At 44.6% G+C, this 14,012-nt stretch overlaps 1 protein-coding gene across 1 annotated transcript; it reads left to right on the forward strand.

Annotated features, from left to right (window-relative positions):
• The first annotated feature begins 916 nt into the window (after positions 1-916).
• rnf103 (ring finger protein 103) lies at positions 917-13,381 on the forward strand. Its single transcript, XM_085467558.1, has 7 exons — positions 917-1,558; positions 4,224-4,372; positions 6,730-6,845; positions 8,391-8,813; positions 8,905-9,037; positions 9,860-9,946; positions 10,935-13,381. The coding sequence occupies exons 1-7, from the start codon at positions 1,333-1,335 to the stop codon at positions 11,904-11,906; spliced, it is 2,106 nt and encodes a 701-aa protein (XP_085323684.1). The 5' UTR covers positions 917-1,332; the 3' UTR covers positions 11,907-13,381.
• Positions 13,382-14,012: the final 631 nt, after the last annotated feature.

Below are 14,012 nucleotides of genomic sequence, written 5' to 3' on the forward strand. Positions count from 1 at the left end.
CTGTTGCTCGCATCTCGTCCGTAATGATGGTGCGAGGTTGTCTTGCTCTCCCTCCTGGACCTTCTCCTCTCCCATGTTGGCCTCCTCCTCTTCCTCATTGGCCTGCTCCTCTTCTTCCAGGGCCAGCTCTTCTCCCTCCTCTGCATCAAATTCCTCTTCCCCTGACTCTGCCTTCATCCATTGTGTTTGTTTGGAACCTTCAGCATACTGTGCACTCTGAACTTGCTTTTACATGTGGGTACAGCATTAGCAACAAGTGTCTTCAATTTTGAGTCATTGTGTGTAGTGACTGACGCCAGGTGTGTTCCCTGTGTTCAAAGATTGGTGACTGTGGCAAGCATTTTGCATCACATGGGCTTTCATTTGAGGATATGAGCAGAGTTGTTTTGCAACATGTGTTTTAGCAAGGAAAAATGTGTTTAGATTTATGAGTACAGAGGGTTGTGTTTTGTGTCTTCATGTGACATGTGTTTATGGTACTGGAATATGGTGGCTACATTTAGTAAATGTGTTTAGACTACTGGTCATTTGGGTTACAGGATTGGCTTTTGTGTTTTAACATTTGAGAAAAACTGTAAGTTACACTGTTACACCACTTCTTCCAAGTTGCTATGTTTGTGCTAATTATTAACATTTCTGCTGAATTACAATACTTCTGCTGTGTTGAACCATTTCTGCCAAGTTGTTACATTTGTGCTAAGTTGTTGTGCTTGAGCGAAACGATTACAAGTTTAGCTACTTTTCAAATGCTGACTTCAGCTTCTTCAGCTATTTTCAGCAGACAGCTGCAGCCTTACAGCGTTCACGCAGCATTTTCCTAGTTAAGATATTTGATTTAACTTTTGTCTATTTACACTTTGACAGTTTCATTACTCTGTGTGTGTGTGTGTGTGTGTGTGGAGAAGGGGGGTATTACAAGCGTCAAGTGGAACAGGATATGACGCCATCTTCTCCGTGCACACAGCTGATCGGAGACAGAAACAATAACGGTCACACTCGTCATTACTGGCGATTTGTAACCCAGAGAATGTGAAGCACGGTGTTAGCATCCAGGCTCATACGCGGCTGACTGTCAGCGGAAGCTGCTGCAGTGGCGACGAAGAGCTAAAGACGCTTAGTTTTGTTACAGCAGAGGCCTACCTGCGATGCTAAGCTAAGTGCTGAGCTGTCACCGTTAGCACGGTAAACAGTTGGAGGAACAAGTGAGGGGGTCTTCCCAGCTGTAATTAGAGACGTTTGTGTGCCCGTGGCTGCTGCAGATGTGTGTGTAAGCCTGTCTGCTGATCGCAGCCTCTCGCAGACCTTCTCTTGGCGCTTTCGCTCAGCCGTAAGATGTGGTTGAAACTGTTCTTCTTGCTCTTATATTTCATAGTGTTGTTTACGTTGGCGAGGATTTTTGAGGCAGTAGTTTGGTATGAGACTGGTATGTTCGCTACGCAGCTCGTGGATCCGGTTACTCTCAGTTACAAGAAGTTAAAGACCATCCTGGAGTGTCGAGGGCTGGGATACTCCGGGCTGGTCGAGAAGAAGGATGTGAGCGAGCTGGTAGAGAAATCAGGTAAAGCCAGAGGCATCACACAGCCTTCATCATTAGTGGGTTCATGAGCTGCTGTTATTTTCTGTGTGTGTGTGTGTGTGTGTGTGTGTGTGTGTGTGTGTTTCTCAAGTTCAGGACTTTGAAACTGCAAAGAAGCGAACGGTTCTGATAGAGAGGGCAGGGCTCGCCATGAAGGGTCCTCACAAGGGTACGGCACCATCAAACGATTGCTTCTCCACAACATGGAAGCTTTTCTCAGGCATTGTAATAACCAAGCTGGGTAGGCAGACGAGTCAATACATTAAAACGGCTCTGAAAGACGTTGTAAATGGCACCGCAGGCCAAAGCATCAGCTCAGGGTTGATAAACAGGGGCTCTTAAGACAGGGTCAACCAGCCTGAGCACTGTCTGGATGACTACACGAATCTAATGCCCCACACATGGATACTCCAGAGCCTGGCATTAAACAAGGGTAATTATGTGCTAAAAACATTGATGAGGAAGTCAGGGGGATTGGAAGACAACACTGAAGGCCAACTCCAAGACAACCCCACACATTACCATCAGCTGTGAAATATACCAGCATTGTCCCCACTCCTGTTCTGCATAAGCCTCAACCATTCAGTCAGCTCAGGGTGGACACAGACACAGATTCAGCTGCTGAGTGACCATCAGCCACCTCCACTACATGGATGGCATCAATGTGTATGCCAGGAGCGAGATATCGACTCACCGGTCAGCCTCACCAGGATCTACAGCCAGGATACTGGGATGCCATTCAAACTGGATAAGTGTGGCCAACTGTTTGCAAAGAGAGGGAAAGTGATCCAGACTAAAGAGATGGAGTTGCACCAAGGCAGAATAGCATAGAGGACCGCTACCAGGGCCTGAGTATCCCATGGGCCAATGAGAACCATGAAGAAGATGCACAAAGGTCAACCATAGTCAAACACGTCAAGTAGATGGGACAGGTGCTGAAAGGCATAAGATTCAGCTCATCAGTACATGTTCCCTATCAGCCATCAGATACCCTGCTGGGATAACAAGCTGCCTGCAGGAGGAGATGAATGCCAGCGATGCCACTGAAACACCTCACAGAGCGTGTGTGTGTGCGTGCGTGTGCGTGTGCGTGCGTGTGTGTGTGTGTGTGTGTGTGTGTGTGTGTGTGTGCGTGTGTGCGTGTGTGCGTGTGCGTGCGCGTGTGTGTGTGAGAACAAGTATCGAACATGTCACCTGTTTTCTAAGTAAATATATTTGTAAAGGTGCTATTGTCCGTCGTAACTCATCCACACGTGCGAAGAATCAAACCGTAGATGATCATGAATTATGTGTAATAATGAGAAATTAATTCGTTTTGAAATGTTTCTGTAACCAAATCTGTTCTTATGTTTTCCACCAATAAGGTTGTGAGTGTCCTGCGAGAGCGCATTGATCTGACCTGTTGTAGATGTTTCTTGGACATCTTGGTATTGGAACAGGTTCTGATAGGCCATCAATGGGGACTGAAGCAGCTAATATGAGTTTGGGGGCAGGATTGTCTTCTAATTGATTGATCTCAGTTGGTGTGATGACTCCATGTCTGTAGCTGTAGTTGAATTTCTTTGCCGGTGTGGACTGGATCGGTGGTTCCTGACATTTGCTAACAATTTGATGTGTTTGCTCTTTTAAAATCATAATAACAGAAACGACCCAAATGACGTTTTTTCTTCGAGTCCTGCCTGTTTGCCAGCTGAAGTCATTTGTGGAGTTTTCTTTGCATCCTAAACACTTTTTCTGGAAGTTGTGGCTGTAATTTTTGTTTTGCTACCTGGTTTCAACTGAATCCTTCATTCTTCAGGTCTTAGTTTGAACACTGCTGATACAGTCCCTTGGGTAGATTTTGATTTTCCAGCTTTATAAAATTCAATCAGTCATCGGTAGGATTTCTTTGTCAGCCAACATCTGGAACGAGTCACTTGTATTGCAGCTGGAGATAGCGTTTGTGTTGTACCTTGTCTATGACAAGGGGAAGCCAGGGTGTCAGGTAGCCAACTATCGGAACTGGAGAAAAGTGTGATGAAGAAAAGTGTGCCCATGTCTGAGGCTTTGGAAACTGCTAACCTCCTGAAGAGTCCAGTATACCAGAGATATAGAGTCCAGGAGAATAAACCAGCTTTTCTGCTCAGTGTTAGGGGAACAATATGAGGACAGCTCCACTGAGACTGGAAGGGCACATGGGACAAGGATGCAACACATAACAATGCTTAGACCGCAGCAGTGGAATGCTTAAAAATGTACACGATCAATAGGAGTCCGAATGACAGGCCAATGTTATTGCTGTTATTGATCTTAGTGGATCAGTGAGCTGATCTCTCATTCACTCCTAGCATGCAGCTCGATGTCATCCATGCACAGGAGGTGGATAACAGTTGCTCTGTTCTGTAGTTGGTTTCTGTAGCCAGTAATGCAGAACAGCAGTGGAGGTCATCTCCTTTGTAAATCCTGCACTTAATAGCAATGGCTGACGAAGTGGCATCATCAGGACATCAGTGGGATGTGGCAAACAGCACTATAGACCAGCCTCAAGTGAACGGCACACGTTGCCACCTCCTGTACATGGATGACATCGAGCTGCATGAAGACCACTGCTGCATGGATGTCAAGTATCAGTGCTCTTTAAAAGCTGCTGCACTTTGCTCTGTCACAGGAGAGCTGACACAGGGGGAGCTGTACTCGGCCATAAAGAAGCAGAAGGAGCAGACAGAGGCCGACGGCTCCAGCACCACACACTTCAGTGGAGAGGTGCACTTCTATGAATTAGTAGAGGACACTAAAGATGGGATCTGGTTAGTTCAGGTAAAAGCACATTCTCTGTTAAACCTGTCAGTGGTGAATGATTAAGTGTCCAAAAAAAGAAACTTACAGGCAGCAGCAGCCGGGTGTTGCTACTCAAATGCGTTTGATGAATTAATCTTTAGAAAGTGTGACCACCTCTATTAAAGCAAACATACGAGTAGTTTGTCGGTCTGGAGCTTTCAGGGGTATTAATGTAAAGCAAAGGAGGAAATGCATTAGTAAAGAATTAACTGCTGCTGCCTATGAGAAAGGGCTTATTTATCTGTTTATATATAAGGAACCCCATTAGCTTCCACGGTAGTGGTTGCTAGTCTTCCAGGGGCCCGAGCCATCAAGTATAAGCTAATGAAACATTACACAATAAAGTAGATGCAAAAATCTCCTCATAATTTAGCTCTTACATCCACAGTGAGGTTGTAAGCATGTAAACATCAATAACACTGAGGCACAACATTGGCCTCCTACAATGTTTACAATAATTAAAAACTGTGAATAGGCTTTTATGTTTTTAAACTAGCAGTAGCAGCCAGTGCTCTCATTGTGTGAGGCTGTTTATTCCACTTTAAAGATGCTCCGAATATAACAGAGTTTTTCAAAACTGACCTTTGGCTCGAGGAGTTACTGCACTGCAGTCGTGTAGCATAATTGTGTATCTTATCTGGAAGTCCAAGTAAGCCATGGTGTAATTTAGCTTGTACTGGAAGGTTTATTCTGCATTTGATCGATGCTGGTATAGTATGAACATCTTAACACTAATGCGGTCGCCTTATTCTGGACTAACCGAAGTCTGTTGAGGTCTGTCTCACACGCTGCTGACCAGATGATTGAACAATAACACTAGTGCGTTAATAACATCCTTCATGACAGAAGAAGTGATGTAGAAAGATCAGCGGCGCCCTGCCCCATGTTCTTAACAACAGTCTTTATGCTGAGACCATGAGAGGTGGTGATTTATGGTGACACCAAGTAGTCTGATCTGGGTGACCTGTTCTAATATTGATCCAGCTATGGAAAGGCTCAGGGTGTAGTTGGGTGTAGTTATAGTTACTCACAAGTGACATCAAAGAAATCTTCTTTTGCTGCCACAGGACCTGGAAGCCTCGCAGTTACTGAGGTGACCATGACGTCAACATAGCATAATTATTCTTTAGTCTAATATGAGCACATCTGTTTGACAGCTAAAAGTCACTGTGTCCGTTCAGAGCTTCATAACCCAAAGTGTACTGCAAAAGCAACCCAAGACTTTCTGCAGGCAAAGAAATGTTCTTCAGTGGACAAGTCGGTCACCCTAATGAAGAATAAGGTTGAGTTACTGAAGACAAGATTGAAAGGAGAGATCCACAAACAAGCAGCAGCTGGAGATTGTTTTGGTAGTTGACTAATCTGCTAATTTTCTTTCATTATTCGATTACTCAACAAATATTTCAATAACTCTGATCTCCGCCTCTGTGGGCAGTCCTCCAGTTCTTCACCTGTTGTCCAGTTGTCTCAAAATAGGAAATGTATTAATTTGAAAATAATAGAAATGTATTTAATATTTACTCAGTAGGTCTATCAGAGTGAAAAATGAAATGAATCAAAATATTAGGTGATACAAAATATGATTACAGAGTAGCAGCAGCTGCCCCTCGAGCCCGCTGCACCACCCCTCCACTGCAGGGAGCCAGAGACCACGCCCCACCACGCCCCCGCCACGCCCCCGCCACGCCCCCGCCACTAAATGTTTTCAAAATCTGGCAAAAACTTGTTTCAAAGCAAAAATGTATATTTGCAGTCAGTCTGAGTGTGTGTATGTTAGTCAGCTAACAAACTGAATAAAAGTTTGTACATCCAAAGCTGCATGCAGCTCCACTGCTGCAGCTCCACTGCTCTGAGATGGTGGATGTAAACGTTCACATCCCTGCACTGAAATTAAGTTCTTTAGGAAATTCAAGTAAAGTATTAGTTGGCATGTTAATCAAAAATAATGTGCTTTACTATTTTTCTGCTGCTTTTTTTGTAAATCAGCAAGTTTGAAATTTTAGCAATAACAATAATAATATTTTAGCATTAAAAATATTGTAATTCTAGAACTGAACTTGTGCTTGCTGGTGTAAACTATTTTAGTAATTACCCATACTGGGAGTTTAGGGCAGCTGTGGCATAAATCAAAGTAAATGCATGGGAAATGGCTGCACTGTCACAACAAAGCTGGTGCAAAGAGACAAAAGAAGCGACGTCGGTTCGCCCACAGTGACAGTCTCACTGGAACATGGAAGCCTTTTGTAATAAAGTGGGTTTAATCTGCAAATCATATTAAAAGCTGATTGTCCAGCACTACCAATGTGACCGTATCATGTCCCTGTGTGTGACGGCAGGTCATTGCTCAGGACCGGGAAGCTCTGCTCAGCCAGTCCAACTGGGGGAAGATGGTACAGAAGGTGTCCCAGTTTGGTATCAGAACTGGAACCTTCAACTGCTCCAATGACTACAGGTGATATGCTGTTACTCCACAGAAAGAGACACTACGGAAGTTGAACAACAGTTACACAATCTGACAGTCACACTAGGAAAGAACATGGTGGAAGGCTGCACCGCGACCCTGTGCAGTGATCCTGCAGTCTTTGAAGTGGTTGCTTTGAAGACGGGGACCAAGTCTAGGACCAGGTCTGTGACTTCCAGCCAGTGACCATCTTCAAAGCAACTACCATGCCACAATAGTGACAATATGGCGATAACACACGGTGTTGAAAATCACAGATGAGTTTGAATTTCAGTGACCTCAACCTCAAGGTCAGAGGTCAGTTGAGTTTCGTTCATTTTTATTCATATAGTGCCACGTGGTGGGGCGGCTGTAGCTCAGGAGGTAGAGCAGGTCATCTACTGGCTCCAGTCTGCATGTCAAGTATCCTTGGGCTAACTAACTAACCCCAGGTTGCTCTCGGATGCATCCATCGGAGTGTCAGTGTGTGTGAATGTGGCGTGTTGTATAGAGCGCTTTGAGTCCTCCAGGAGAGCAGAAAAGGTCGATATAACAATCAGTCCATTTGCCATTCACCACGTCACAACAACAGTTGCCTCAGAGCGCTTGGGTCAGGTTTTCTGAAAGTGTTGTGAACGAGGCAACAATGGATGCCTCAGGTGTATCTACCAGGAGGCTGAGATAATACGACGATCACCTAAAATAACTAAATACTGTTACTCTGTTGATGCAGGTTTACAAAAATTCACGTTAAACAAATACAAATTTATATAATTATTCATATAAACTACTAACAGAGTCCAGGCAGAACCTGACACATCTGAAACAGGAATTCCTCCACAGGACGGCGGTTTGACTGCAGCAGGTGCTCAGCAGCTGTGGAGCACAATCAGATGTTCACAGGTTGACAACCGGCTGACGTGAGTCCTGTACTGCAGGAGGACATGTCGCAGAGTAGTTGTGCTCATTGGCACAGATGGATTCGGACTGATTGTATGCTGGGAAACTGGTTTCCTCCCAGCAGACAGCGTGAAATCAGCAGTGTTTGCTCACCTTCAGTTGGAGATGTTCTCCAACAGCAAAGATTCACCGTGCCACCAGCTTGGTCACGAGGAGCATTTATTGAAAAGCTGTTTTAGTTTCATTGACCTCTCAAAGCCACTTCATCCTTTTTTTTGCACAAACCAGGACATGATCAATGTTTCCTAGTTTGAAGGACAGGGTCTGATTGGACAGCTAAACTAAAACAAGCTGAAGTTCTTTGCTGTCAGAAGAACCACTCAGAGATGAAATGTTGCTGTCACGGTCTTTGTGATGTGTGACATGTGCTGTTGGCAAACCCACTCTGACTACAGGGACTGGATGCAGTCCACTACATGTTCAGACACACACCCTCTGCCACACAGCAGCACAACTACGACGTACTGTATAACAGCGCTGGTATGTCGTGGAGCAGCAGTGGGGCCATAAAGCTGAGCGGTTCCAGTGGGACAGATGAAACTGCATGTAGATTTGACCTGCTGTGGATCACTGTTGGTTATGTCTTCTGTGTGCTAGGTCGTGCATCAAGCGTGGCTGGCAGCGCTCCACCCTGATCATGTCGGTTCCCCAGACTTCAGCATCAAAGGGCAAAGTCATGCTTAAAGAGTACAAAGGGAGTCGGGTTGAAACTGAGCAGATCTTCCGCTGGATGACCTCACATGTGGCTCATCGAATCAAAACCCTGCATCATTCTGAGCAGCTGGTGGAGGAGTGGCGTTCTGACCCAGCTCATCCACTGAAAATGTTTCTGTTTGCCCGCCTGGCCCAGCCGCCGGCCTTCTTCTCCTCGCTGTCTGTTAAGTTCACCGGCAGGATCGAGTTCATCTTTGTGGATGTGCGTCGTTGGGGTAACTATAGCAGCCTATCAGAGATTGGTGTGACACGCAGCCCCGCCTACATCCTTAAGATGCCTGAGGGCATATATCACTATGGCAACAGGTGATGACTGTTAATGAAGATGTCTGATTTTTTTAAAAGCACGTTTTTTATGTAAAGAAATTAAACTGCAGTCTGTGTTTCGTCCCCAAAGCACCGGGGAGTTCCTGTCCCTCGCTGCCATGGATACGTTCCTGCGTTCGGTCCAACCAGAGGTCAACGATCTGTTTGTCTTCAGTTTGGTCCTCATCAACTTGCTGGCCTGGATGGACCTCTTCATTACACAGGTCACTGTTTCAGTCTTCCTTAGTTGTAGAGGTGAAAGGGGACAAAAAGCCTCTACTCTCTACTTTGTGTTTTTACTTTACATTTACTATGTTCTACTCGAAGTTTACTTGTTCGTGCGCTACATTCATCTGACAGCTTTGATGCTTCTAGCTACAGTTACATTAGCTCAGCCTAACTACACGTGCTGTCTGTGCTGCTTCATAGACCTGCACAGGAACAGGAAGTTTCTCCCAGAAATGCAACAGTTGTCCTTTTCTTTCTTCTTCCTGCCAATATTATTGTTATTACTGTCAAGTCTGAGTTTCTTCCTACAAATGATTTCAGACAGCATACACAATCAACTTTTCTTCAATCCACAATGTTATTTTCATAATAAAATAAATTATTCAGCTTTACAGTTTTCCCCACATTGCATTGAGTTACAGTTCTTCTCTCATTGAAACAAATAAAAAGTTTTCTAGTACTACAGAGATGCACAGGGAATTACCTGAAAAACTGCCATGCGCCTGTCTTTACCTGGAGTATTTTAGCTGTTAGTAAGCATGCATGTTGTCCATGACCAGCTCGGTTATACGTGATGCTGATTGGCCGATCCCTGGCCACTTGTCTGGTGCATCTTCAGTCCTGTTACAGACCTGTACGTCACTGTAAGATATCCTGACTGAACAGCTCTCTTCAGCTCTTACTGCAACATCTCCAAACCTGATGTTACTTTCTTTCCTTCTGTGTTCGGGTTTTGTTGCATTGTCTTTGGTCTTCTAGCTTCCAGGTCATGTAGTGCTGTTCTGAAATTCTGATGTGAATCGTTAACATGCTTTCAGGGAGCAACCGTGAAACGATTTGTAGTTCTGATCCGAACACTTGGGACCTACAACTCCATACTGCTGGTTTCCTGGCTGCCAGTTCTGGTAGGGAATCATCGGCACCACTCAGTCCTCACGCCTGACGTTTTTCTTGTGTTAAGCATTTTACTTTCAATTGCTGCAGTAAAGAAAAAAAGACTGAACGAGAGCTAAACAATAACGATTTATTTACATCATTTTAAAAAAGTGGTTTTTAGCAGTCATCTAGATTTAAGGCAAATCTTCTGTGATTTATTAAACATTTATTAAAAGTCATTAATACAAAAATACTGAAAATCCATTTTAATACTGATTGAAATGAATATTTGGACGGGCACAGGGAGCGTGCTTCGTGTCCGCAGGAGGAGGCCTCTCCTACTTTATGCTAACTAATAAACATATTAGTGTTTCCATTTTAGTGGAAACACTAATATGTTTATAAAGTTTTCTGATTTTCTTCTTATAAATAGATTTATAAATGCTTGGATTATTGTACTACAATGTAATGTGCTGTTCAGGGCGACTTAAAGTGAGTGAGTTTTCACTTTTAATGGTTAGCCAACTTAAAGCTCTAAAACATCTGTTCCAGTGCATTTGCAGTTAAGCTGCATTCATTTGCACACATATTACTTACATAAATTTAAAAAATAGGAGGGACTTTCAAATTAAAAGCGACAAAATTACAATTTTCCACAAAATCACAATAAACAGCCGTCCACTGTGGGCGTTTCCTGGAGAATGTTGGTGGATGAACCGGACCTTTACCTGTCGTTCCAACCAAAGGCCTGCATGTGGCCTGCAGGCCTGCACGGTGCCCAGTTTTACATCCACCAGGACATCACGGAGCATTTGCCCTCGTTAGCCTTCATGGCAGTGAATCAAGTACAGTGCAGTTACTCCACAGTAACCAGGGCTGTGTGTCGCACTTTACTGCATTCGTATCAGAGAGAATCCAAACTGCTCTGACAGTATGTAACAACAGACTGCATGTTCTGTTTTACTGAGTAAAACTGTTAATAATTGTCACTAATCCCTGCCTGCTCACTCTCTCCAGGCTCTCCTTCAGCTGCCCTATCTGGACCTTCTGCACGGCTACAGTCTGAAGCTGCTGCGTTATGCTGACACCACTACACTAGCCAGCCTAGTGAGAGCTGACTGGACCTTCTACTCATCCCACCCAGCTCTCTTCCTGTCTACCTACCTAGCCCACGGCCTGCTCGTCGACTACTTTGAGAAGAAACGGCGCTGTGGTACCAGGAGCCAAGAAGACAGCCGTACAAACCTGGAGTGGCTGGCCAGTCTGTGGGACTGGTACACTTCCTACCTGCTCCATCCAATTGCATCACTACAGCAGTTTCCGTCTGACCACTCAGAGTGGGAAGATGATCCTAACTTCTTATTTGAGCATTTGGCTTTTCCTGATCTGTGGCTTCGTCCATTAGTAAACATGGATTACATCAAAACGCTGCCGACCTGGAGGCTCAGAGCAGCTGGTCAGTCCGGGTCGGAGGCCTGTTGTGAAAAGGCGGATGAAGAAACACGTAGTCAACATTCAGACGAAGAGAGGAAGGAACCTCCACATGGTAGCAGCAGCCACAAGAGATCACTATGTAGTGTGAACTTCAACTCACAGCTTCCTGCGTGCGGCGACGTGGACGCCAGCGGCGGCCGTCAGTGTGCGTGTGCTGCTGAATCATCCGGGAATGGAAGCTCGCTGTCAGCTGACAGGGCGGTGAAGGATAACTGCGTCGTGTCTGACTGTGTTTCTAACCATCAACACTGTGATTGGTCAATGTGGCCCTGTGACATGCTTCAGTGTTCAGAATGTGTGGTTTGTCTGGAGACCTTTGTGAGCGAGGAGGTACTGATGGGGCTCCCCTGTGGCCACGCCTTCCACCAGCAGTGCATTGTGGTATGGTTGGCAGCGGGCAGACACTGCTGTCCAGTATGTCGCTGGCCCAGCTACAAAAAGAAACAGCAGAGGGCTGCTCAGAGTAGTTCTACTGACAACACAGTGCAGGACTGATGAGATGGCCTTCAGCTATCGATGGTGACAGTTTCTCCTCTTCGTGTCTCTTCAGACTCTCTAACCATCAAGAACAATTAAGAAGGAAACGTGGTCGGTAAGCGTGATTAGGGCGGCGTTATTATGAGCCATTAGTAATCTTTGCTTCCATTCCTGTTGATGAGCTGGGCTGTCAAAGCCCAGCTACAATGCTTCTTATCTAGACGGGACGTTGACTCTCACAGTAACCATGTGTGTAGCCACAATAAACAATGTAGTGCAGTGAAAACATTTTTAATTTTGCTTTGTCATTCTTAAAGTTTGGATGTTGTCAGTCTGAGAGAAAACGTAATCGCCCCAATAACGCTACCAGCTGGATTTCTGTCAGGACGATAAGCTGAATGCATCAGAAGACATTTGTACAGAAATCTATGTAGACTGTGCTTCGTCCTGTGTCATCTGCACCTGCAGCAAAGAAGGCCTTTGCTTTGTGTTTGCATTTTGTCCTGAACTGTATGAAATGAAATGGCTTTGTCTCCTGCACACTGGTCACCATAGGAGAGGAGCAGAATTCAAATAAATTAATTGGATATAATTGCTGAGAAGCACTTTCCTGTAACTCTGACCGTTTTCCCCAAGAAACATCTGGAATTATTCAGATTAAACTTTGTCTCCTGTCTGTTGCAATATTTCACCAACACAGATTCTGGTCAGAGGTCTCACACAGTGAACAGCTGTTGATGTGCATGCAGGGCGACAGGACTGACTCTGACTGGAGCCCTTTGAACTGGTCACCTGAAAATGAGGCTTTGGTGTTTGTGAGCTGATTCAGAGTAGCAGTAAAGTGTGACCAGTTCTAGACTTCGTCACTATCGTTTACCTTGATTTTCTTTGTGGTCTCTGAAGACTAAACCAAAGCAAATGTCACAAAATTGGGGTTCATATGTGCGAGAGCTGAAATAAGGTTCGTTGCATGCTTCAGAGACGAGTCATGTTTGGAGTAAACTGTGTGGGTGATCACACCGTCTTACATCCACTCTAAGAACACTCAAGCAACACCGCTAACCTGATGGCTGCGCCTATGATCAGAGTAAGCAGTACCAGCTGTGCACAGTCCCACCCAGGACAGATAGTTTCAGCTTTTACCAACTAAGAGCAAGACGAGACCCCCTGTTATGGGACCACAACAGCTGCATTGTCTGGGAGTTTTTAGACTCTCCATCTTCAAAAGAATTCTGTTTTGTATGATATAAATATGTTATCACAGGTATGCCCTGATCAACTGAACCCAAACTATCTGCCTAGTATTTTTTTCCTAACATGCTCAGTGCTTTGACCCGAGCAGTTTTCCCATCAAACAACATTTATTATCCTGCTAGTTTTAGCTGCTGCACCACGGTGGGCGCTATAGGTCTGCAACAGTCTGTGGGTGGATGGATGCAGGGTTTCCCTGGCAAATATTGTATTGTAATTAAAAGATTAACGTTATTCATCTCTCAGTGGTTATTTGGTGTAGTTAATCAATACCAAACTTGCATGTGGTTGCAGAAGCGTGTGTGTGTGTGTGTGTGTGTGTGCGTGCTAAACTTTTTGCAGCTGGTAACAAAAACACAGGTGAAACTAACTGATCGTTAATGGTCACGTACATACCCCTGCTCTGGCTCACCTGTGTGTCAGGTTGCATCTCAAGCCACTGCAATATTCCTTTGATGTTAAAGTACAGTTATGCTCTAATTCATCCTGGTTAATTGAATATAATATGTATGACGAGTACAGTGAATGCATCACATTCAAAAATGATTTAAAAATCACTTTAGAAATTAGTGAACAGTTCTGCGCAAATTCAACAAGGTTAATGTAATAAACACAAATGTAGAAAAGCTGCAATGAAATTAAATTCTACCATTCTGATCGAAAATATTCCTTATTCTAACATTCCTTTCTCCTATTGAAGATCCATTTATTTTGCTCGTTCCAGTCGTTCCTAAGTTCACTAATGTTACTTTTCACTTAACACGTGACAATAAATACAGACTGGAAACAGGAGGAGAGACATGAGGTGGGACACACGGCTGGAAACGATGGACGTGTCGAGGCAAAGAAAGTAAACGACACGAGTGACAGGAA

The sequence above is a fragment of the Copadichromis virginalis genome, linkage group LG2 (assembly GCF_057382275.1).
Source record: "Copadichromis virginalis isolate Kocher_CV1m ecotype Utaka linkage group LG2, C_Virginalis_male_GT1.1, whole genome shotgun sequence".
Taxonomy (NCBI): domain Eukaryota; kingdom Metazoa; phylum Chordata; class Actinopteri; order Cichliformes; family Cichlidae; genus Copadichromis; species Copadichromis virginalis.

What these genes read in the sequence shown, in the direction of transcription:
- rnf103 (XM_085467558.1), top strand. Translation starts at nt 1,333, where the DNA reads ATGTGGTTGAAACTGTTCTTCTTGCTCTTATATTTCATAGTGTTGTTT. An exon ending in CGAGCTGGTAGAGAAATCAG is followed by an intron (nt 1,559 to 4,223) that starts GTAAAGCCAGAG and finishes GCTCTGTCACAG; the next exon opens with GAGAGCTGACACAGGGGGAG. An exon ending in ATATATCACTATGGCAACAG is followed by an intron (nt 8,814 to 8,904) that starts GTGATGACTGTT and finishes TCGTCCCCAAAG; the next exon opens with CACCGGGGAGTTCCTGTCCC.